Consider the following 26,199-nt stretch of genomic DNA (forward strand, 5'->3'; position numbering starts at 1 on the left):
AATTAACATATCCTGCTGGTATCAGTGATATAGATAGATATCTATCTCTAGAACATTTCCCAATATATATTTCCCCAAAATATCACATAAGACCTAAATTTGGAACCTTCTTCTAAAGACAATGCCCCCTGACCTTATACAACTGTAGTGTTTGAAAGTGCTGGCTGCTTTCTGACATTCCAAGCATAGTTGGATAGCTCCTGGATAATCCTCCTCCTAAAAGGGAAATAATACAACAGATGATCAATGTAGATTTTGAAGCACGTATTAACAATTTTTTTTACACTAAGTAAATAGAATTGTACTGGGAAAAAATGCTAAAGATATTTCTGGTAAGTACATTACATACAAGAATGCTTAATTTATTACAAGAGAACTTCAGAGAACTTCAACAACATAGTTCTTTGAAATTCAAAAGGCACCATATAAAACTGGAAAATGCAAGAAGACAAAGTATAGCTTATTTCAAGTATTATTATTCATTATCAAAATAAAAACAGTTTATTTTTGTAAACTCTTTTAGAAACTACATTCTTATGTATACTCAAGCAAGCCATAAAATTATCCATGCCCACTATAATAAAACAGGAATACTTCAGTCTCAATATTATAATCTTCTTTAAAAACCTGCGATAAACAGCTGAATAAAACTATTTTATTACCAATTTAGAAATACCCTCTACATATTTTTAGAAGGAGACTATATCACACAATAGATGAACTTTAGACCTCAGTCTGGAGGAAGGTCATACAATCTACTCCTTCCTTCCAGCCTTTGAACAAATAAAGTAGATCGACTTAAAAATTTTAGAACCTGTTAAATGCTCCTTTCTCTGCATTTGGAACACTAAGTGTAATGGACTATAAAATGATGTGATTTATATTATTGCCATATTTATTTGCATACCACACATACCTTTCCCCCAAAAATTAGCTTTCTAAACTTGTGGCGCATATCTTCCACCCAGAATAGAAGCAGGGACATGCTGCTGCTTCCTTTCCTTCTCTTCCCTCCAGCAGTTGCATAGAGAGAGGAGTGGAGTCCAGCATGGACTAATCTGGAGCTCCCTAGCTGCTGCTATTCAGTTACATATTACAAGGAAAAATCTTTCTTAATTCATTCTGCCTTTCAAAAACAAGATGTGCATCTTATTTCAGGGTCTGTTGCATGCAAGAAAATACAGTACTAACGGGAATATCCTCCTTTACGCATAGGCCCATCTACATATTACACTTAAGGCATGATTAATCAGTTAATTGTTCCATAAGTGGTCACCCAGCCACACATTCCATCAAATTAATGGTGTGATAAAAAGAAGAAGCCAGAAAGTTACTCCACAAAATATGTAATAAAATTTTTAATTGCTTCCTATCACACCATTAATTAATGCATGTGTGGCAAAGCAGGAGGCGAGACTGTATGGATCATGCATTAGATCCCATTGTGCCTTTACTCACACATGTAGAAGGGTCTTTATTAAAAATGTCCAGCTACCTAGCTATCATCAACCAATCTGGGGTGGGTGCCACATGCAGCATGCACCCTAGAGCAAGCATCATATGCGACGCAGTCCCAGACTAGCCAAACCAGGCACCATCAGCCCTGGATCTGGGAAGTGGGTTGGGGAGCAGAATTCTCCACCCCAGACCAGTTGGAGCAGATGCCACATGCAGCTAGTCTCTCAATCCAGCCAGAGTGGGTGCCACAGGAGCTGGATCCAGATGTAGAGCACGGGGAGGGGAGGGAAAAGAGCCATCTATGGACCTGAGTGCCCTCCCCCATCCCCCAATCTATCCAGCCTACAGGACAGGATGAGTTGACACCCCCGATTTAGATTATAACATCCACTGCATGCTCACAGCCGTCAGTTCTCCCTCCCCTTTAAAAACAGCTAAAATGTACATCTGTCCACACCCTAAGTAGAGCCTCAAACATATCTAGTTCTGACTGAATGGAGAATCAGACCCTAAGTAGTCCGATTAGCTTAATGCATCAAACACTTCTACAGAGAGAGTCTGGGAAATCTTTTTTTCCTAGAGCTCACACATTTACAAGAAAGAAGAGACACAATTTGAAGAAACATGAGGGCTGACAAAAATGGACCCCAGCTACCATTATTATGAAGTGTAATAGTTTGAAGTAAACTTACCTCCAACATTTCACTTAAACGTACATCAGTTCTTTGCTAAAAATTGACAGAAAAGACAGCCATAAGAAAGCTATATTAAAAAAAGGAAATGTGTTATTAAAAAAAAAAAACAAATATATCATCCATACCAGTGTTTTTATTGTTCTCAGAGATTTTAGTAATCCAATAAGCAATTGCCGTTTTCTTTGATTTGCAAGAAGCCCCAAGCTAGCTTGTGTAAAGCCTTCCTTTGCAATGTTCAGGTGCCTGGATAAGTTAAAGAGAAAACAGGTCTTGGATAACATGCCAAATGACCACTACCTTATAGAAAACTCAAACTGGGAGGTCTCCATGCATGTCAGACCAAAATATATATATGGTCAGCACCACTAGTGAAATCCAGCAATTGCGCTCATACTTTTTTTTAGATCTTGGAATGACTCACTTATCTAGGAACAAAAAGAATGCAGTAGAACACAAAAACTGTCGATTCTCATCATGCATTAAAATACATAAAGTGATAACTGTATGTTAATAGCTACAGCACATTAATAGAAAATAGTATCAACTGTATCAGAGAGTAACCACTGGGTCACGTTAGGACAAATGAAGCATTTCATTTTTTGTAAGGAGAACAAAAGACAAGTATCCCACCAAACTCGCAGTATACCTTCTTCCATTCGTGCAAATGACAGCAGCTAACTGAAGGCCAGTCTGTAAAGATGTAACGCGTTCAAGTTCCTATAGAGAAGGAATATATTCATGTAGTCGTTCAGGAATTAAGCAGTTACAAAACAAAGCAGATCCTCTCTTACAGTCCTTCAATTAACTTCCATGAATCTAGTATCTATCACTCCATTTCTGAAACAAGCTTAAATTTTATTTAAAGACACTAACAGACATGAGTAATTCATATATAACAGGATTTCAGTTTCTTCGAAGGGAAATAAGAAACTTTTAGAGTTGCCTGTGAAATTAAAACAAATTAACATGTCCTAAAGTGAAGTGCTTGGAACACATTTTTATTGAAAGGAGAACCTCAACAAAAATAAACATGGATAAGTGTACATATTCTTGTGCTACTTATTTAATGGATTTATCAACATTAATAAAATTCACATCAACACTATGACCAAAGTTTCAGGCACATTAGCATAAATTAAAATTTGTATTACATTGCCAGAGAACAGCAAAGCAGAAAAAACAGGGTTTTTTTCTTGTTTTGAAGTGTTCTTGTACACACTAAGAACTCAATAAATCTCACTTTGTAATGACCTTTAAATGCGTCTTGTTGAACTTAGTCTGTAAGTCTTCAGGGCAGAAACTACAGCTTTACCTTGTTTTTATGAAATTCTTAGTATATTCTCAGGGCCTTAAAATAATGAGATTTTTTTAACACATTGTTAGTTTCTCTTTATTTAGCAACAAAGACTAAGTAAAAAGGTTTATACATTCTGCATATACAAAGATATAAAATGTGTATAATATTATTGTTATTCCTACTGAATTGCATTTCAAGAATGTACTAGGCACCTTTCAAACCCAGACAGGAACACATCCTTTGCTTCAGAAAACACGCAATATAAAAAATGTGATGCAATCTGAAAACCTAATTTTACCTAACTAGTTAATTTAGTTAAAATTGTTAAGTAATTTTAAAACCATCTTTTGGTCAAAAGTATCCCATAGGTCCAAAATCAGTCCAGTGGAACTGCCTCATTATTACATTGACAGGAAATCTTTCCCTTCATCCTACCAAGATTTTTCATTTGGAAAAAACTCAGAAAGACTGGTTGAGCAATGCCTTAAGAAATTGAATGGAAAGGTGGATTTGTACCATACAGTACCTAAAAATCTTCTCTTTAAATAATACTTTGAATAGCTGAGCCATTTTCAAGGGACCAGTACCTTCCTTTTTCATGAGGAAATGCATCCAATAATATATCTAAGAACAGGTAGCACTCAGCTGTAATTTTGCTGACTCTATGAATTCTGAGAGTCTTCTTTAGACATAGCCAGAATGTCAGGACTAGGTATTTTGATAGACAGTAGTCCAAGAGTCCAAAACAGCAAAATCTTAACCCCATGATGCAGGCTAAATGGATGGGGAGATTCATAGGGGACAAATTCCTCTCTTCTCCCAACCAGAAATGAAGTGTCGCTGTGGAACTATGTCAACCTACTGGACACACTAGTCATCTTAAAGCATCAGTGCTGCTTCTTCCAAAAGAAAGAGAAAAAAAAAAGTGGAGAATCTGCACAGGGGTAAATTTATTGCCCCACTATATGTGAACTCCCTGTGGAACAGGGCTCCACAGTCCAAAGTATCTCCCCTATGACTTCTCCCCAATTAGAGAGAGAAAACACAACATTTCCAGGGTACTCTGTGGAGACCAAGGTAGCAGGCATAGGATTTGCCCATAAACATATACTATAAAAAGAGCACTTAGTACATTGTTAAATATGTTTCAGTGCACCTGTGGAAATGCAAGTCCTCAGCCTCTCGCACAAGCGTCTCAGAGATATTTGTACAACAGTGCCCTCGATTTTAAAGTCCATGGAGACCAACCAAAGTAAATTCCTGGGGAACCACAGCCCATGCAGTTAACATCTCTGACATTTTAAACAGAAGGATTATTGACTCAAATCAGGTAAGCACAGATCTGAGAGTTTTTAAAAGAGATTCTGAGTGGCACAATAGACTTTTAATGGTCCCCTTGGAACCATTATAGAGCGCTGTGGTATAACTCAATAAATAGTACTGTGCCTCAGTAAAAGTCTGCTGCAATAGGAAATTAATGTCTACGTTTAATATTATATACACATGTACAATAGTTCATTCCATAATACAGAGACACAAAAATTAACAGATAAAAGCCACAAAGTACTTTCTCCATGAAGGAAATTTCGGTGGGGAGACATTTGGTGTTGCACACAGGGAAAAAAACAAACATGATCCAAACAAATAGCCCATTGTACCAAAGTCTGCATTGTTTTAAAAAGGACAGGTGAAGTGTTTATGGGCAAACATTCTATTTATGGTCAAAATGAATGCTCTGAGTTTTAATCACACCCTATAAACCTGATTTTAAATCAGTGCCTTGTTTAACCTCTGGCCAGCAGACTACATCTGGCCTGCAAGTACCATGTCAGTGGCACCACTCCTCTGCCAACAAGTTTCTGGATCCACAGCAACCTTCCAGGCCTTGCATGCTGAATTAGGCACAAATCCCAGTGCGCAGGGTCGGGTGGGGACCGCACTGAGCATCAGGGCCCAATCTCAGTGTAGGAGGCCAGGAAGGCTCAGTGGAGGAGCCAATCCCAGCATGCGGGGTGGTGCTGGTCCCCAACCCAACACCAATTATCTGGCCTATGGGGCCAAAAGGTTGAGCACAACTGCTATAAAGCATTAGAGGAACATAAATTAGTATCAGTTAGATTTACAGGGAAGGAGGAGATGTTTCACGCTCGAGATCTTAAAGTTAACATCTGTTATTGACAGAATCTTTCCTCCTCCTCCAGATAAAGATCTTAACACTTGTGAAGATGAAGAAACCATTTTAAATCTTTCATTCCAGGAGGCTGATGAACCTACTTCATCTCCTAATATCTTCCAAGGGATTATACCACTCAATCATTAAACCATTCTACCAATGCTTCCCAGGAATCCTAAGACAGAGTGTTATCTGAAGAGTACCAGGTTACGTTCAAGAACCTTACTCCCTTCAGACCAGGTCAAGAGTCACAGTCACCCTGAAACTAGCAATGGCCACATTCAAACATCTAGCAGGAGATGTACCACTCTCCTGCTAGAAACTACCAGTGTATAAGCATTCATTCAACTTCTGCCAGGGAATACATGTTCCCCCACTAAGAGAAAGCAGCTCTCTTGCAGGAATGAAAACTTACATACTCCCCTCCCTGTTTGGTTCAGATTTCAAAGATGGCAGGGTCAGTTCCCAAGCCCAGGAAAGCTCTCCCCACTGGGCAGAACAGGCAGCGCTTTCAGAACCCATGGGGCTGAGAACCAGATCTGGGGAAGCTCTTCCTAGAGTTTCCTGGCTCTGTTTCTTTGCACCTTCACTTTAAATCAACACGTACAGCACGTCTAGTCAGAAACACTGCGATTTAAAAGCCAGAACAGGCTACTTATTGACACCCTGCCCCTCTCCAGGAAGCAAGAGGATAGATGGGTGGCCCAGGGAGCAGCCTTCTAGTGCCCCCAGGCTGGAGAGGTCACCTGTGTAGCTTGCCAGCCAGGAGGCTGCAATGCATGTACTCTCCTGCTCCCAGGTTATTTTTGTAATTGTGAGAATGTTACTTAATTCTTACCAGTAGAAATTAATGCCTATCCACAGTCAAAGTGATAACGGGGAAAAAAACCTGAGGTGCCAGTGACAAAGCAAAATACACAAGACTGTAAGCACACACTGATTATCCATATGTTGTGGCAGAGTGGGGGAAAACGTTTTCTTGTTCTCTGTGATTACTTCAGCAAAACCTCATTCCAATTGGACTGTTCAGTCATGGGTGTTTTAAATGTACTTTTATTGGGTTCTAATTATATTGCATATTAAGCTAGGATTCACCGTTTGACCAGTCTCCCTGCTAAACATCTATTTGTTGTGTAATTCTTTTATTTACTGAAACCGTGATAGACTCAGCTGCCCTGATCCAACTGATGGAGGAACTATCAAAATAGAAGAGAGTATTAAAAACACTGGTTTTCTCTTTAGCTAATTGTTTTTATGATTCGTAGCACCTCAAGCATTTTACTGGGGTGAGAGGAAAAGGAGGTACATAATAATAATTCTATTTATAAGATTCTATAGTTTTGGTCACAGAAGTCTTGAAAGTGCCAGGGTACTATTACTCTATTGAGCACTTGGTTACTCATTAATGACTGAGGATAATGAGATAAGAACTGTTAAAGCTTTCTTCACCTTTAAACAAAGGCAGCAGTTGGGTTCTGGCCAAGCCTTCTGTAAGCACCACCAAACTGCAGCCTCCTGTTTTTTGCAAAAAGGCATTAAAGCAGTGATTAAATTAGCTTCTAGTACATCTTCATCTCAGTGGCCTCAGTTCTTACTGGTCTGGACTTAGATACATACTTAGCATAATGATTTAATTCCTAATAGTGGTGAACACATTACACAGCTAGACCTAGATTAGTAACTGAAGAGCCCTTATTATATTTGCTGGAGCTAAAAAGTCTTTGAAAAACTCTTGTATTGTTTGATTCATCTTCAGAAACTTGCGCGAGCCAAAGAAATTCTATTTCACATTCTGTTCTCTTTCCTCTGGTAATTGTTAGTTATATTATAAAAGTACACAAAGACTCTTAAGAGGATCAGAAAATAATAATGCCTAGCACTGCATCTGTACTGTACCCAGTCTAATGGGGTCTTTAGAACATGTTCTCTCTGATGGTCTATCAGAACTCAAGTTTGGCAAACTTAAAAGTAAAAATACAGGACCACTGCTTTTGCACAACTTTTAAGCAGTTTGTTACAGAAATTTGGTACATAAATGCACTTGTTACAGGCAACATTATGAATCTGAAGTAACCCTGTCATTGAAAACAAGGGACACTAGTCTTATATACAACAATTACATAAACATTCCGGAGGGGGGAGGGGGGGAAAAAAGAGTGAGGGGAAGACATTAAGCTAAATTATAGTAACATTACCGGTGTGGGTTAATAATTCATAGGTAGTTACAGTTAAACATATACACATCTGCTCATTATCCTACCTTAGCATATGCAGGCTGCTTTTCAAGAATCAAGTCTGCAACCTTTTTAGATACCTTGAAAGAAAAAAAAACATCTATGATGTAAAAGGGAAGCAGACAATCGTTATATTAAATATCTACACCAAGATCTGAAGATTTCCAGCAGAATATTAAAGAACATTAAGATTATTTCAGTAATCCTCACTTATTAACACATATGCTAGAGCACATGAAAGGGCATAAACATTCTAAGATAGCAATCACACATTGTACAGAAGCAAAAAAAAGGAAAATGTTTACATCTTGATCTGGGAAGAAGTAGGTATGTTCAAATTAAACTCTTTGCCTTCTACAAATTAAATACTATGCCTGAGTAAAAACAAAAGAGATGGGTATATCTACAGCCTGCTTTATTCTTTTACCAATTTCATAACATCAAAGGACCAGAAGGGATCTACAAGATCATCAAGTCCAGTCCCCTGCCACGGGGAGGAAGTTAAAGGGCTCAGACGAGCTCAACAAGGTGCTTGTCCAGCCTCATCTTGAACACCTCTAAAGATGGAGACTGTGCCACCTCTGCTGGGAGAGTGTTCCAGATTCTGGTGACCCTTACAGAGCAAAAGTTTTTTCTTATGTCCAGCCTGAATTTCCCTCTATTAGCTTGTGCCCATTGGTGCTCATACTCCCTTGAGGTGCTTTCCTGAAGAGTTGCTCCCCTAGATCTTGATGCTCACTCCTGACATATTTGTAGGTAGCTATCAAGTCACCTCTCAGCCTTCTCTTACTAAGACTGAACAGGCCCATTTCCCAGAGTCTCTCCTCATAGGGCCCATCCTATTTGTTAGCATACAATTATAAATTAACCACCTGTGCAGGACATGTAAATAAACCATCAGATGACGCTTTCCTTTCATACAGATCAAGCACTACACGCACACTCTGAGGTTAGTAATCATTATATGAACAGGAAAACCAGCTCTAAAAATTTCCCTTTAGCTTGTATTTTCAGCTGCTCTGAAGCAATGTATTAACACTTCAGTCTGAATTTAAAAACATTACAGCAACCTGAAAAAGACTGACCAAGCGGGAAGGGGCAGGAAATCACAATCATCAGTAATAACACAAAATGTATTATTTCCAGTTTGAAAAGTGTTCTTCTAGCAGCAATTTGAAGTATTTATGGAGCCAACAATGGGCTAGGAACTGCAAACCAGGGCTGTGTCCACACAAGCATAGCTGTGCGGTATGTGGCACTGCAAACTCGTCTATGGTGCCACATACCGCACATTCAACTATTCTCTGCGCTTCAAGGAAGCAGCGCAGAGGGTCTTTTTTGATCCCTGGATGTGGCTGTGCACGCTGCTCAAAACCAGAGCCTTGATCAGCCAGAGCCACACTCTAGCTGCCAGCCAGGCTCCAACTGGCAGGATCGCCAGCTGCTGCTTCAGCCCCAGGACCACAGGTAAGGCTGCTGCGGCCAGCCTAGTGCTGGCCCCAGCCTCCCCTACTAGAGGGCACATGGCACAGGCATTCCCTGGGAACGACTAGCAGCAGCAGAAGCTGGAACCAAACATCCACTCTTGTGTGGACATGGCTCAGGGGGTAATTTATGTTACTCTCATTCACTTCTCTAAGGTCCTCACCAGACGTTCAAGCAAAGATGCAATAGGAGCTGATGCTAAATCCTGAGTCTGCTAGGGTTGATTTAGAATTGCTTAGCGGTAGTGGCTGACTGATAAAGGTGCCAGCCTCATGTCATGATTACCAAAGCAGCCTACCATACAAGAAGGACCTCTTTGCTTCTGTTCCTGGGCCCCTGCCACATGTTACACTTAAGATGTGAAAAAACAGTTAATCATGTCTTAAGTTGTGGCCTGTCCACACATTCAATCAATTCATGGCATGATAAAATGAAGAATAAGACAAAGTTATTCAACAAAAAAAAAAAATGTCCCCTTCCCGCAGCTTCAAGCCAATGGGCTGTCCCCCTGACTGCGAGCCTTGTTAGCTGATGGGACTACCAGCTGTGTCCGTGCATGCAGCGCTCCTGCGGCTGCGAGCCCCACCAGCTGATGAGACTCCCAGTTGTGGGAATGCATGGGGTACCCCTGTGCCTGTGGATGCCATCAGCTGATTGTGAGCCTGGGCTCACTCCACTTGCATTGGCAATAAGGTATGATTGGATCTGATGCTGGATCCCACAATCATACCTTTTGCCATGCATGTGGCATGGCAGGAGGCATGATTGTGGATCACACATCAGATGACCCCAACTAGGTGCTTGTCTAGTCTCCTCTTAAAGACCTTCAAGGTAGGGGACAGCACCACCTCCCTCAGAAGCCCATTCCAGATTTTGGCATCCCTCACCATAAAGAAATTTTTCCTAATATCTAATATAAATCTGTTTTCCATCAGTTTATGGCCATTGTTCCTAGTAACCCCAAGGGGCACCCTGGTAAACAGAGTATCCCCTATTCCTTGCTGCCCCCCTCCCCCCCCAACGAACTTGTATACTGCTACAAGTTCCCCTCTCAGCCTTCTTTTGCAGAGGCTGAAGAGATTCAGGTACCTCAATCTGTTCAAGTAGGATCTTACCCAGAGGCCCTTAACCATACAAGTAGCCCTCTTCCAGACCCTCTCAAGGTTATCCACATGCCTCTTGAATTACAGCGCCCAGAACTGGACACAGTACTTACCAATGTCGCATAAAGCGGAAGTATCATCTCCTTAGACCTGCTCGTGATGCACCTTCCAATGCATGAAAGAGTGTGGTTGGCTTTACTTATCACTTCATCACATTGACGACTCACATTCATTTTGGAGTCAGCTATGAATTGGAGATCCCTCTGCTGCTGTGCTGCTTAGAAAGTCACCTCCCAGTCTGTAGGTGTGTTGGTGATTCTTTCTCCCTAGATGCAGCACTTTTCTCCTCTAGTAACCTTGTCAAGCACCTTTCATAGACACTTAGACAGTACCAGACTCAAATCCTAACTCTTAAATGTTTTGATGGGTTCCATCCCCTTACTACTGCTTCACTATTTTGATCTTTCATTGTTCCCTGAAAATCAAGTTATTTCTTTAGCTTTCAAATTGCTCCAGCTTCCATAGCAGCTAACATATAACTAGGTTGAGACTTTATTTTTAAATCCTTTGGCTTTTTAAGTCAGAAATACAATTCCTAGCAATAAAATTGGCTACAAAAGCCATCATGCTGAAACTGCACTTCCAGGGTCAACTGAGACCACAACTATTGATGATCTTTTATTAGCTAAAATTAAAAGCAAATAGATGTGCAGATAAGATCCAGCTCCAATATATGGATATACATACCAATATAATTGCTAATACAATTATTGAGATGGCACACAGTAAAGAGACTCTGAGGGTGCTGTAACACATTTCTTATTACAGAACAAATTACAAGCAAGTACTGAACCTGCAAATATATGAGACTAATCTCTTGGTCTTGCTCCTGACAGAACCACTACATCAAGTAATCTAACACAGAATTTGCCCAAGATTGATTGTGTAAAAGCACGGGACAAAAACCCCATAAAAACAGAACACTGAGAAACGCTTGGTCAAAAGTAATCAAGACATCATTTATAAATCACACAAAAAGTCAATTCAGTAGTGTGTGTTGAAGAAACTCAAGCCAAAGGGCCTTTTTACCTGTTAATTTTAGGTGGCTCAGGGAGCTCTTAACCCCTGGATTGTCCACACACGTAAACTAGTTTTAAGCGTTCTTTAGGCAGCTTAAAGTAACGCTACTCCAGGGCAGTTTCTCTCTGATCTGCATTACCCAGTTCCTGTTCCACAAATGTGTGGCTACTCCCCAGAGATAAGCTACTCAAGCTTCAGTCCTTCAGCATCCCAGGATGCACTGTACCCTCTCCCATCCTCCTGTTCTGTGTGGACAAACTTCTACCCCCTGAACTTTACTCTGGAGGGGGGCATACTGGCACCAAGCCAAATCCCCTCCTACCCCCAGAATTGTGACTTGGCTGGGCAGCTCACAGGGGCACAGACCAGTCTGGAAGGAAGAGCTAGCGGGGAGCAAGGTAGGGGGGTAGATCAGGGTCCCCACAAGCTGAGGCTTCTCTCCCAGGGCAGGGGCAGTGTCCCTGTAAGCCAGAGCTACCCAGTCTCAATCCCAATTTATGAAAACACAAGCCTTTCTTTAATTTACTACTTTAATTTTTATTTTTTTTTTACTTTTTACTTTATCCTTTAGTGGCTTCAGTGGCTGACTTCCATCATTTCACCACTCACCCCCCAGCCAATTTCACTACCCAGTCCCCATCATTAAGACTCTCTCCCTTCCAGTCTCATACTCCCACCCCAACCAACCCACCACCACCAAGAGCAGGGATAGAAGCCCGTCATGGCTCACCAGCCCTCTAGTAGCAACTCACAATGTGCAGGTCAGAGACAGCAGAGAGGCTAGGGGACAGACTTTCAAAAACCCTGAGCCCGAATTGATTCAATCTTTGCAGGTTAGCCTAACCTGCCTAAGTTAAACCGGTTTGCAACCACACGGACATCCCCGCTGGACTGAAGAAACACAGACACATGCCTGCAGTGGCTCAGGCTAGAAGCCGGGGGCGCTAGAGCAGCCCTCCTTTCCCTCCACATTGCTGAGCTGAGCAGGGGTGTTGCCAGGCCACAGCAGGATGCTCCGATTAGAGAGGGGTATAAACCCCGTCCCTGTCCTGCACCGTCCCAGGCTTCTCCCCACTCACTGTGGGAGTGTTGCCAGACTCCAGCCCTGGGCTAGCACCCTGAGGCAAAGGGGAGGGAGGGTGCAGTGCATGCATCTGTTGATGATACAGGCAGTCCTCAGACTTACGATAAGACTTGGTTTTCAGGAACCAATTGCAAGTCGAAGCGCCGTAACTCGGAACCAATTTTCCCATAGGAACAATATTATAAATGGGGGATTGGTTCTTGAACCAAGGCCCGATGCCCTATTTTCACCAAAAAATAACTCAGAATTTTGTACTCAATCAATTACGCATGAGTAATATAGGTAAATCAATGTATGGATATTGTAAATAGCAATTATATTGATTTGGAAGGACTTCTTTGAGGTGACTTTGCTGGACTTTTTGCACAGTGGATTGGTGCAGAGAGATGGGTGGTGCAGTGATGTTCGCTGGTGTGGCATCGCATCAGATCGAGCATTGTAAAGTCAAAACTGACACTGGAAAGTTGAAACAGGGTGCCAATTTATAAACGTCGCAAGTGCCATTCATCGTAACTCAAACATTGTAAAGTCAAGGACTGCCCATCCTAAGCTTTTCAATCTCCCTCTCCATGGTTCTTCATAATGTCTGCAAACCTGACAGGGCTGCAAACTAGCAGGGGGCTGATAACACAGTGTATATCAGCCCATCAACAAAACAAAAGCCCCTCTCATTAGTTCAAGTTCTCCTTAAACAGCTTCTTGGAAGGAAGGAACAGAGGGACATTACCAAATGACCTACTGATTAGCTGCAAAATGCCCTAACGTGGACACAACCCTTTCTGCCTGTCCCAGTGAAATTAGAGACACAGACACCTCTCAGCATTAGCTAGCATACTACATGCGTAGGATCAGTGGGGCTAGGGTCCATGCTGTGGGAGATGGGAGGGAGGAGGGAATCCCTACTTGAGCAGCAAGCAGCAAATGAAGCCAGGCAGACCCTGCTACGCCTGCAGTCTCCCCCAGAGCTTTGGCTAGGGAACAGAAGGGAGGGGCCAGCCTGTTTTCTGCAGCAGAGAGCCCAGCCCAGGGCTGCAAAGCATCTGAGATGCTGGGGGGCTCTAGTTTAAACTTCAACCAGGAAGGGGTCTGGGACAGACATTGCATAAACCAGTTTGGCCCAAATAAGTTAAGTCTGATACTACATTCACCAGTTTTATCTTAAACCAGTTTCAGCCATTTTGAAACTGGTTTATGTACACTGAACTTATGTTCTGTTACAGGTTTAAACCAGTTTCTGATGACATAAGCCAGTTTATGTGTAATGTCTGTCCCTAGCCAGGAGGTTTTTAGTCTGAACATGTGACTGCTCTAAACTCTAGCCATCACTAATATAAATCAACATTTGAGAATCTCAAAATATAATGTGTAACAAAGCCCTAAAAAGTAGCATCACCTTTACAAATGATTAACCTACCTTTAATCTACAATTGTAAACATATATTGGGTACAGACTTATAGGCCAAAATGGATCTGCAACAATTTGAAATATAAAAAGATGTTACTATCTTCCTATCTTTTTTAAATGCATATTTCAGAAGTGCTGTACAACTGTTAATAGAACAAACCTATCTAATCCTTTATTAGAACTTTGAAGATATGCCTGTGCAGGCATTATTTTACGACTAGACACAAAAAAGAGAGATATGTAGAATTCTGAGATGCTGACTTGCATGAAACTGTGAAAAGGTACTGCTGCTGCTTCTCTTCCCCCCTCCCCCTTGCTGATCATGAACACTACTGTTAATATGATCATTAATGTTATTGTTAAATTTTATATTGTATTCAACGTTAACAGTGACCCAGCATTAAGTAGAATACATACTGAAGAATATCAAATTTTACCAAGCAAACTGCCAACTGCAAGTATAAACAAGTAGAAAGTTCTCACACTGTACATTTATATTTCTTTTTTTTTATATCACCATCAATTCCTCAGAAGAACAGAGATTAAAGCAGTTTACATTGGTCAGTTCAACCTACATTTCTTACATTTGTGCACACTCGTAAATCTGAATATGGCTAATGAAAAAAAGTCTATATTCTTAAAGCAGTGATTCATACTAGGTGTCAGGGGAATCTTTTGAAGGTTGTCAAAGGAAGTGTGAGGAGAAAAGCAAGGTGTGAGAAGATAATGGCAGGCTCAGGTGTAAGGAGATAAGCAGATAAGGGCAGGCTCAGGCTCTCCCTGTCTGGCCACTCCCCCACCCATACTTCCTGGCCCCTCTCCAAGGAGGTAAGCCCCGTAACAAACAAATTAGTTTTTTAAATGGGATGCTGTTCAGTTAACAAAAATTATGGAGGGGTGCTTCAGGTATAACAAGGGGCACCTTCAGTCTAAAAAGGTTGAGAACCAGTGTCTTAAAAAAAAAAGCTGAAGATGCAGACATGCAACAACTGAACCACTCCAAAATGTCACTGATTGAAAAACAGTTCACAACTGTGTGCAAAGTAGTGCGGCTCCGAGTGCCGTGGCCGCAAATGCTATGGCCTTGCAGAGAGGGGGTGGAGAGTATGTTTGCACCCATACTTTGGGGATTTCAGTGGGTGGGTGACCTTGGGGCACTTTCACTTTTATGCTTTTCCTTCTCTCCTAAACATGCGTTCAACAAATGTCAATAACCTGCAACTGACTGAAGTCTGCAGTGTTTGCCTGACTTGGGGAGGCTAAGGGGGAGGTACTTCAACCCACACTTCTGCATTCCCAGGGACTGGAGGACAAGAAGAGAAGGTGCAATCAAGTAGGTGAGTAAGGACACCGCTGGTTGTTTGAAAGTTTATTGAACTGCAAAGGAGCTCATTAATAAAAGTGCCAGCAAAGAAAAAATGAAAGGGACAACAACATTCTGACTATGTATGACCAGTGGCCAGTTGCAGGGGGGGAGATGAGGAACAATGTAGTATGGGATAGCTGGAGGCCTGACCAGACCCACAGCCTGGAACATTTGGTTCAATCCACACATACCATTAAAACAGAGCGCTGTCAACTGATTCTAAAGAGTACCTCATTTTCCAGATATACTTTTGAACCATTCCAGGCAGAATTGTACTGGTTTAATAGGTGTCTACATCTCTGTTTCAGGTTAAAAATGCATTTAACCCAGACTATAGTGTTACATGTGTCCAAACTCTGATATCATCATAAGACTGAAGCCATAACAGTCACTGTAATCTATTGTTTTGATTTGTTTTTATTAAAAGCTTGATTATTTAAATATTCAAGACTCTTTTCAGCCCAGCTCTATATATTCTTATAATTATATATACACAGAATTATGCACATTAAGTTGCAGGCTCTCAAGAGAAGAAACAAATTTTACTTACAGCAGCTTGCTGTTGCTTTAATTTATCTCTGTATTCTTCCAATTCCTGAAGACTAAGGACAGGAGGAAGCTTCTATATGTAGAACAAATTGAATCAACCAAAAATAAAGGAAGAAAGGAAATGTAGATAAAGCAATATCAATCCATAAATTGCATTAACATTCAAGAAAGAGTATTTGTTTTCACAGCTTAATCGGCATTTTAAAAGTAATGATGGTAAAGTAAACCATAACTGCAATGTCTTACATAAAGCAATCAACAGGAGTTTAGAAATTTAAATCCCTCTTCGAATTCCTAGCCCAAATAAGCAAATTAAAAACTAAAATAGAGATTCTCTGTCAAAAACATTATAGTTCCTGTTTCCAATTATTTTGACACTTTCATAAATAATTTGGTCTCAGAACTTTCTATTAGCACAGTGGGCCTGACACTAAGTCTACTGAAATAAAAGGGAACAGCCCCTGCATCTCATTAGATTTTAGGCCAGGCCCTATACAACCACACCTTCATAGGCAGCAAGGGGAAAATCTTAATTCTAGATTGAAGCAGAATATAGAAGACAAGATGGAAATGTAAACATCAACAAAAACTGATCTTTGATATTCAGTTGAGTTAAAGTACTGCCTTTTTCCTTAAGACTTCTTACCTCCAATTCATACTTAACAATATCAAATGAATCATTGGAAAAATACACTTCTTCAATGCTATTAATTATTTCTTGCTGTGCTTGAGGATCAGTTGGTTGTTCCCGTAGCTCTCTGAATTCCTCCTTAAGAAAAAAAAATGATTTTAATAAACGCTACATCTTAACAAGAACATCACACAATCAAAACAACCTGCTTTCAAAAAACATTTAAAATTCAAGTGTGAAAAGCATACTTCATACAAGTGTGAAAATCTGGATACTTCAGTGCAAGGGAAAGGCTGTTCAGATAGGAAAAACTGACACTTCACCACATAAATGGCCTAGTTACCACTGTAATAATATTTTTTTCCTTCGTACATTATAGCTCAAGTGTTGACTGGGTCCATCCCTTTCCTTTGGGATGTCATAGAAGAACTCTGTAATACAAACCAAACTAAACAGGGAGCCTGATCTTCAGAAGTACTGGGCATCCAATACTCCAACTAAAGTACTGAGGAGCTACCGAAGTCAAAGTAATCGTGCTTGAAAGACCACTGGGAATTGTGGTTATTCCCATGAAATGACATGTGATATTTCTGAAGTGTGTAACATTAAATTAAAAACAAAACAAAGTGCAATACATGTTATGGATTCTACAAATGATAGGCCAGTTCACAAGGCCATTTCTATTAACTTAAATTTACTAAATATATTTGGACACTCCATGGAGTTTCTTCATCAACAAAACCAGCTTTTCTAGTATAAAGATGAGAAACATAATTTGCATAAAAATATTTTGATAATTTCTTAGAAGACAGTATATTAGTTTCTAGTTGAGAAGAAACACCCAGAAATTTGTTTTTGTAACCTCAGAGCAAGTTAGAATGGAAATGATAAAAACCGACAAGATTAGACCATAAATTGATGACTGGTCTCCAATATATTCAGTACAAAGATGTGAGGCGGAAAATATTCCAGCGCTATATTTTTCCGTGGGAAATTTTCCATTTCTTAAAATTCATTAGTAATAACGAATGGATGCCAATATAATATTAGGCAAGCTTGGCAGTATCAAAGGTGTAATTAATGTTTTTCAGGTGATTATTCCTAGGAAGTATGTGAGGGAGTACATATATGTTTTACTGATTTGTAAACAGGAGGGTAAATACAGTCACATAATAATCCAAACCAAAAATCAAGTTATGAATTCATCTAATTGGCTGTGCTGGTCAAATCAAAACCAAAGCTAAAATTCTTATTTCATCTTGGACTGCAAGTGAAAGCAAAACCAAAACTAAAATTGTGATTAATTTTTGTTTCACTTTCAGTTCAGAAAACACACAGAGCAGTGTCTCATTTCTTTCCTGTTCTTGAGTTGAGGAAGTTGGAAGAGTTTGCATAAGATCTGTTAGTTTTTTAGTGCTTTTGGTTTCACGTAGTCATAATAATGCCTAATCAGAAAAAAATACTAGTGTGTGGCATCATTATATTGAAATTCAAGCCACTGAAGGAAAAAAAGGAAGTTGGCAGATGTAAGTATTGTGGGCAAGAGTATACTAACAACTCAACAAGAATGAAGAAACCTTTAATAACATGTAGAAAGTGTCCCGAAAGAGTAAAAGCCATATACAGAACGCTAATACAACCAAGTGGTAGAACAACATCGTCTGAGAAGTCTACTTCAGGAATCCTATACAAGTAAACAAATTAATATGTTAAACAACACACAGTATAGACTAGCATCTATATTGTTTTAAAACACTATAATTTTAAAAGTTGTTAGTTCAACTCTGGACTATTATTTATTTAAAATATTTGTATCCCACTTTTCTGCTTGCACTAAGCATCCAAAGTGGCTTAGGCTTAACAGCATATAAAGAACAAAAAAACAAAAAAAACAAACCATAATAGATAAATAGTTAACTATTTTAACCCAGCAGAGCAAGCTTAGTCCTCTGGCCAATGGCAGAGGCTGAACTGTACTTCCCCTTGGCACTGCAGCCCCAGGGCAACTGAGCAGCAAGTTGAACAGCAGGGAGTTCTTTCTGACATGGGGGGGAAGGGAGGAGGGAAAGCAAGTTCCCTGCTACTATTACTCCTTCTGACGGATGAGGCTAAAATAAAAATCCTTTCCCCCTTTCGTTGCAGGAACTTGGTAGCTCAAGTGAGATAGCAGATTTCCAAAAAATGGAAAATTAAAATGTTGAGCTGCCATGTCTGGGGGAAGAAGCAACAGGATCCTCACTTGCAAGATCACTGTCACCAGATATGCAATCCACCATGAGTAGCTGTTCAAGACAGTCAAGTTTTTATCAAGCTATGTGGACAAAATATCAAAAGAAGATCAAGGAAAAGCAAATGAGACATGAGCTCGAGCTATATTTGCAAGTGGTACACCTCTTTCCGTAACGGAAAATCAATACTGGCAGGAACATTACAAACTAATTTGCCGATTATATAAGTTACCATCACATTATTGCTTACCACATTCTCTCTTAGATAGAGAGCATGACAGAGTTCAAACAATGGTTATTCAAAGGATTGGTCAAGCAGAACCACTGACTCATGTCAGATGGATGGACTGATATACAAGGAAATCCTTTATTGAACATTTGGTAGCAACTGCTTTCAGGAATATTGGTTCAGGTGTTGCTAACGTAATCTTCTCATCATACAGGTAAATACATAGTGAAACTACTGAGTGAAGAGATTGAAAGTGCAGGTCCCTCCAGGGTACAAGCCATTGTAACTGATAATGCAAGTAACACGACAGCTGCATGGCAAATATTAAAGGCAAAGTATCCTCATTTAATAGTATTTGGCTGTCTTGCTTATGGATTGAATCTTCTAGCAAAGGACATAGTAAGTGTGAATACAGTGAAGACAATATTGGCAAACTGCAAAGCAACTGTGAAGGTAATCATCATGTTGCTAATCAGACTTCGAAGAAATTACAGAAAGAGAAGCAGGGGAAAGAAAGTGCTCTTTTATTGCCAGGAGAAACTAGGTGGGGCTCAGCTACAAAGTGTTTACATAGTTTGCTGTGCACAAAGAACTTTTTGCAGTGTGCTTCAATAGATAACATGGTATCCCAGATTATTCCCGTGAACATTCAGAAGCAGCTTGTCGACAACTATGTGTTCTGGGTTCGAGTTCAAGGAGCATTCAATTTGCTACTATCAGTTTCGGTGGCTATCAAGAAACTTGAAGGAGATGCACTAAACCTTTCAAATATTCCAGAGATATTCAGACAACTGAATGAAACTTTAATTGAGCTTTTGCCTTCTTCACCTCAATCCAAAAAAAGAAGAAAAAGAAGTAAAGCCAATGTTTACTAAGAGATCTGAGTTTTGCTCTCATCTAGTTCATCTAGCAGCAAACCTTTTGGATCCTCAATACAGAGGACATTTATCAGAAGATGAATTGTCTACTGCTCTCGATACAATTATAGAAGTAGCTAAGAATGTCTCCAACATCAACGAAATAGTTGTGAGGAAAGACATTACCAAGTACCGCGCAAAAGAAAAACTTTGGAGCAAAGACATCCTTTGGCAGGCAGGAGAGAATAGTCTCCTCTCACATGGTGAATGGGATACTGTAACACCCAACAGTTGTCCAGGATTGCTCTAAAAGTCCTAAGCATTCCACCACAAGCAGCTTCTTGTGAATGGAACTGGAAGGCTTTCAGCTCAATCAAGACAAAAAAAAGAGGACTAGACTAACAAATGAATGCACCGCTAAGCTTGTTTCTATTTCTCAAAATCTCTTCCTTGTGGAGAATCAGTCAGAAGCACAATTAGTGAACATGCAGTGTGATAAGCTGCCCTTGCCCATAGACTCACTGGTAAAACTATCCTTTAGCGAAAGAGAAAGTGGTTCAAGTAGTTCCGAATCAGGTTTCCCTCATTCTGGTTCCGAAATGGAACTAATATGTAGTGCAAGTGATTCTACAGATAGTGATAGTGCAACTGGAGGTGCCGCAATGACCTCAGTGAAAGAGAGTTAAACTCTGTTGAAGTAGATGAGTGGACAACCACGGCATATCATGCAAAGTTCTTTGGGTGTGCTAAAATTAGTATGTCAACAGTTTTCAGTGCCTTTGGGTTTTTTTCTTAAATTTAAACAAACAACGTAAGGGAAGTACATGCTATTGTTTATTGTCTTTAATTTTTACAAGTATTCCAATAAAAATAGTTTCTTTCCACATAAGGCTTTGAATTTGTTTGACTATAACATGTAAACCACATTAAATGTGATGTATTTAATTTTTTTCCTAATCAAATATTTCAGTTCAAACACTTGTGGCTATTGGGATATAAAATGAACATGAGAGTACTTTTTTATTTTGTTTACTAAACACAAGTCAAATAAACATGCTAAATACATCACGCTTTATTTACAGCATTGGAAAATTTTCCAGAAAATCTTCTGCTTCAAAATTTTCTGGAAAACCCACATCTCTGATTCAGTAACATCACCAACATATCTTTTGGGAACCACACTAGTGGTTTGCTTTTTTAAAGGAGGTGCAAGTCTTCAAATGCTATTTCTTGTACTAGCCCTGAAGGACAGGTTCACATAACACATAAGCAGATAGAGCCTCTCAAAATGAATTTCAGCTATCTTGGCATGTCCCTTTCAGACACGAATCTGTTCTTCCAGATAATCACAAATCCAAATTAGAACTATTTTATCCAAAACCTCAAAAACACCCTTAGAGAAGCAATACTCAATTTTGCCCCAAGATGACAACTGTTAAGTGCAGCAAGAACCATTACCTGCAATCTAGAAAGCTCTAAAGATACACCCCCTAATCCCCTTCAAGAAAACCCAACATTTAAATAACCTGAGAAAAAAATTAGCCTTAGAAGGGCATATCTTGTTTAGGGTTTAGGTTGTAGCCGTGTTGGTCTAAGGACATAGGCAGACAAGGTTCCTTGGATGAACTTGATATCTTTTATTCGACCAACCCAAATAGCTGGAGAATAGTTATTAAGCAAGCTTTCGGGTTCAAAAATCCTTCGTCAGGCTAAGGAAGTTTCAGCAGTTGGTGTGTGCTCTTCCTGGATGGAATGAAAAGTAAAGAAGTCAGGGGCTGGGCTGGTGGGCTGGGGAGTCAGTTGCTAGGCAGATTATAATGTATCAAAAAGCCAATGTCTATGTTTAGTCCAGGATCTCTAGTATTCAGGAGGTTGATGAAATGGAGCTCAAATGGAGCTCATAGGAGTGCAGCTCCCACCGCTGCGTGCATCCCTGGAGGATATGGAGGCGTGACCCCCAGATCTGTGCACAAGGCAAGGGTGGTCTGCTGCTGCCAGCCTCTTCCCGGCAAGGGGGTTGGGTTGGGCTGGGCTGGGCTCAGGATGGGCAGTGACAGCGCTGTGACAGGGGACTACAGTAAATTCTGGGAAGGCTGCAGCCCCCTCCCCCCGCCAGCCCCACACCTGCCCACCCTGAGCACAGCCTGGCCCAGCCCTCCGCCAGATCCGGGGGCACACATCCCCATGTTCTCCCAGGGTGCGTGCAGCGGCAGAAGCCACCCCTCCTCTCCCATATCCCCTAAATGAGCCGCTCATGGCTCCATCCCATGCCCTGCCCCACCCCAGCCTACTCCCTCGATCTGTCCCCCTCACACGCCCCTTCCCTCCCACCAGGCTCATCAGCCGGACACTGCTGTCCAAGCTCCGCGTGCAGCCACCACCCACCGCAGCATGCTCTGCCCACACATCCCTGTGCGCAGCTGCTGCCCACTCCATGTTATCTGAAAACCCCTGCCAGGTTATTTCAGTCCACCAGAACTTTTACATAACCAGCAATCCACTTACCCCAGGGATGCCGGATAACAAAGATCTTACTTACACTATTATAACCTCTTGCTCCCATTCAGAGTGGAAATATTCCACTCTCTCAAGTGACATTTCAAATGCGTCATTTAAACACTTTTTTGATAAAGGAAATAAAGCAGGTCTGACCTTCCTTGCATAAAAAGGACAAAATCTAAAATCTGTAATTCTGCCTAGGCCAGCTAGAACATCTAATAGTAATGCACACTAATATTGCAGGAGTTCAAGGTTTGCACAATTCTTTGTTTTCCCCATGCCCTGTCCGTCTTCCCCCCCCCCCCCCCCCCACACACACACACACACTCAGCAGGGGATGGACATGTTATCAGGTCCCAGTAGCCCAAACACCTGCTTTTGTTAGCTTCCATCAGTCAAGGACCATGCCCAAACCTCCTCTGTGTTCACTGGAGGAGACTCAACTAGTACCCCTTCTCTTTTACCCCTCCCCCCAAAGGTTTTCCCTCCAACAAGAACAAACACAATCTTTAAAAAGAAAAATACAAGGTCTTACCTTTTTCCAATAAAAGCCGAAGTAAAACACTGGTCAAGATTCCAAACACAGAATTCCCCTCCCTACCATGAGTGGTGTTTCGTCAGATCATTCACTAAATCAGCATGTGTCATATGCCCCATACCTGAATGCTCCATTGCATGAGCTGAGTCAAACAAGCCAGAGTTCCCTGATACAGTGGCCCTGATACAACATTTCCCAGGGCTTTTCTACCCTGTTAGACTTCTATTAGCCAGAAACAGAAGGTTCCTGACTAGTTAATTAAATATTCCCTAATATATCATATCAATTAAGAGCAGGCAAAGTCATTCTTTTGATCAGCATAAGAAAGACCCAAAAAGCAAGATACCATTTCTTCCACAACTAGGAACTGCAAATGCATAACAAGCGTATGGGATCAGTGATCCATCTACACGAAAACAAGATGGGAAGAAAAACAAACCAATAGTAATTCTTGGCTCTGATATCTTACAAATACGCTTCGCAGAATTTGATTTTTATTTAATAAATTTTGACAGAAAATATTGATGTTTATATTTAAGCATTTTTTTTTTATTCCTATGGATTTAACTTTCCAGAACTGCATGAAATTAGTGGTGTTGGAGGCAAACAATTTATTAATGGTAAACGTACTGCAGGACTGCTGCCAGCTAAGCAGCAGGGCTGCCACCAGTCCTGGCTCCTCTCACCCACAGTGCCCTTGTTCACTTTGTCATTTCCTCTTCCTTTGTTCGTAGCCCCCTGGGTTTCTGGCTTTTTAAGGATTGTGTCTGTTCCTGTAGTGCAAACTGCAGTCAGCATGGTTCTCCACCAGCCATCATTTTTCTTATGTCACCTTGGTATAAATTTTGGTTATTAACCATGGAAATATTTTTTCATCAGTCTGAAAGCATGATGTGAAATTGACATTTATCAACGTTTACCAATAAAAAAAATCAAATCCTGCCAAGCTTACTTACAAAAAAAATAAGATTTCAAGCTTATGACTGGAAGAAAATTGTGTTTGTGGTGAGACTGTACTGCACAAGAGTTAAAGTAATAAAATAGAAAGATAAGCAATTATATGGAATAGGTTATATTATAAGGTGCAGGGTTAATCTGTTGATTTTTTTCCTCTCTTCGCCTCATTTCCAGAAGTTGGCAGCAAGTATTTAGTATGTTCTGCGCTTTACTTCAGTCACTGGAAAGGATTATGCTGCCATCTGATGGAATACCTGTGAAACTGTAGTTCAAAAGCAGCTTTGATTTTTACTTTGTTTCTTCCAAGGAAGGTCAGATCATTGGCAATTATTACAACATCCTACACCTCATCATATTTTTAGCAAGGCTGGCCAAGACATATAGGAATTAAAACAGTGATTCTCACCTCAAGGTACCCTTTGGAAAATGCCAGCTCTTAGTTTTCACTCATCTTTTAACTACAGAAAAATAGTAGAGGAATTCTTCTTTTGCAAAAAAACCTCAGACCACAGCAGCTTAGTTGGTATCTGACACTATGATGGATGTCTATTTGAAATCTAAGCTAATCTTGTGAATTGTGCATATATGTTTGTACACCCAATAGTGCAAATATTGCATGACACCCTGGCTGGGAACCACTAGATTAAAGAACGTACCCAAAATTACAGTGGCTAAGAAACATTTTTAAAAAACGATCAAAATGTATCCTGATAAACCCTGGCCATCAGTGGGTATCATTCATAATATACATCATGGACAGGCAATTACTTGGGCCTGTAGGCCAGACGCAGGTATAGGGAGCTGATACAGGCCGATCAGCACCCCCACAGCCCGCAACAGCCCGGAGCTTCCCACCACTGCCAAAAGCACACAGCCCCAGGCCAGCCCCAACCCCGGGCCCACCCTGTACCCACTCCAGAACCCGTGTGCACAGCCTCAACCCATGGCCTGTCCCATGCCTGCTCTGGACCGGCTACCCAAGGTGAGCAGCAGCAGCAGCTGGGGAAAAGCTGCTTCTCGGCACTGGAGAAAAGTAGCCCTCCCCCCACTGCTGCCAGGCCCTTCTTGCTGCAACAAGAAGAGCCAGGCAGCGGTGAAGGGGAGGGATCACTTTTCCCCCCACGTCAAGCAGCAGCTTCAGCCCGCTCACCACCACTGCTGCCGCTGCTCAGCACAAGCGGGTGAGCCCAGAGCTGGGGTCAGGGCTGTGTGCACAGGTTCCTGCTGGTCCGGAGCTAGTCTGCGCTGCTGGGCTGAGTCCCAAGAAGGCACAGAGTTGGCCAGGGCTGGGCTCTGAGTGCAGATCCTTGCCAGTACCATGGCGTTGGGACCAGCAGCGGCGGCAGCCAGAAGAAGCCACCTCCACCTGGGCTGCCTAGAAAAGCAATCCAGCTGCGGAGCCACCCCAGCCCTACTGCGTGACTTTTAAGCTAAGTGCAGACGTTCAGGGAGGTTTGAGTGCATTAAAAATGGCCACCCAGTCTAAGGTAGGTTGGGATGGGGCAGGCTAGCTAGGGGGGTTAAGGGGATGTGAGGACAGGTAGGCTCTGCAGGAGAGATCAGGGTGAGGCAGGCAGCATCTGCAGGAGGGATGGGGGGCAGGCAGGATCCACAGGGGATTGCTGGGGTCCAGGAGGGTTTGATAGGATATGGGGGGCTCACAAGGTCCCCAGGGGGGCTTGGGGGAAGGGGACCGGACCAGGGGAAATTATTACCCCCCTGACACCCCTGGCAAACCTAAACCTACATCACTCCATTCCCTCCCCCCACTAACTGGCACCTAGAGTGGCTCGTGAAATGGGGGCGGTGGGTGCAGTGAGGGGCTGGGGGAGCTAAAAATAGCCCAGTGACAAGGACTTTGGTAGGAAAGGTGCAGTCCTGGGGCTGGGGCCAGCGGCTGGACTTTCGCAGCCCGGAGGCTGCGTAGGTAACTGTGCAGAAATTCCATGCACCAGTCTAACCTAGATCAATTAAGTTACAGTGCTCACCGATCTAGGTCTATCTTAGACCAGTTTCCAACATTTTCAGACTGATCTGTGTGCAGAGAACTTCTATACTGTTATGGGTTTAGATTGATTTCCAATCACTGAGACTGGATATAAGTGTAAGGGGTGCACCAGGGCAAACTAAGTTAGACTGGGTGGCTATTTTAACTCAGTCTAACATCCCCCTTACCTCCCCAAATATCTGCACTTAGCCTTAGCATTCAAGAGCTCAGCAGCAGTAACAGCACTCTCTCAATGAGAGAATAGCAGTCTTCCAGTAAATAGAGAAGTCATCAGTGAATCCACAGATGACTGAGGAGGCCAATCCACAATTCATATGTTTGAT

At 41.4% G+C, this 26,199-nt stretch overlaps 1 protein-coding gene across 2 annotated transcripts in view; it reads right to left on the minus strand.

The window, feature by feature from the left end:
* VPS50 (VPS50 subunit of EARP/GARPII complex) overlaps positions 1-26,199 on the minus strand; it is a 147,959-nt gene that overhangs the window by 112,808 nt on the left and 8,952 nt on the right. For both annotated transcript variants that reach the window (XM_059728996.1, XM_014603218.3), the window contains exons 3-9: positions 16,576-16,698; positions 15,931-16,002; positions 7,884-7,937; positions 2,800-2,870; positions 2,279-2,396; positions 2,151-2,186; positions 134-216 (exon numbers count right to left, since the gene is read on the minus strand). In XM_059728996.1, coding sequence (XP_059584979.1) covers positions 134-216; positions 2,151-2,186; positions 2,279-2,396; positions 2,800-2,870; positions 7,884-7,937; positions 15,931-16,002; positions 16,576-16,698 — 557 coding nt within the window. The remainder of the gene's footprint in view (positions 1-133; positions 217-2,150; positions 2,187-2,278; positions 2,397-2,799; positions 2,871-7,883; positions 7,938-15,930; positions 16,003-16,575; positions 16,699-26,199) is intronic.

Source organism: Alligator mississippiensis, chromosome 5 (assembly GCF_030867095.1).
Source record: "Alligator mississippiensis isolate rAllMis1 chromosome 5, rAllMis1, whole genome shotgun sequence".
NCBI lineage: Eukaryota > Metazoa > Chordata > Crocodylia > Alligatoridae > Alligator > Alligator mississippiensis.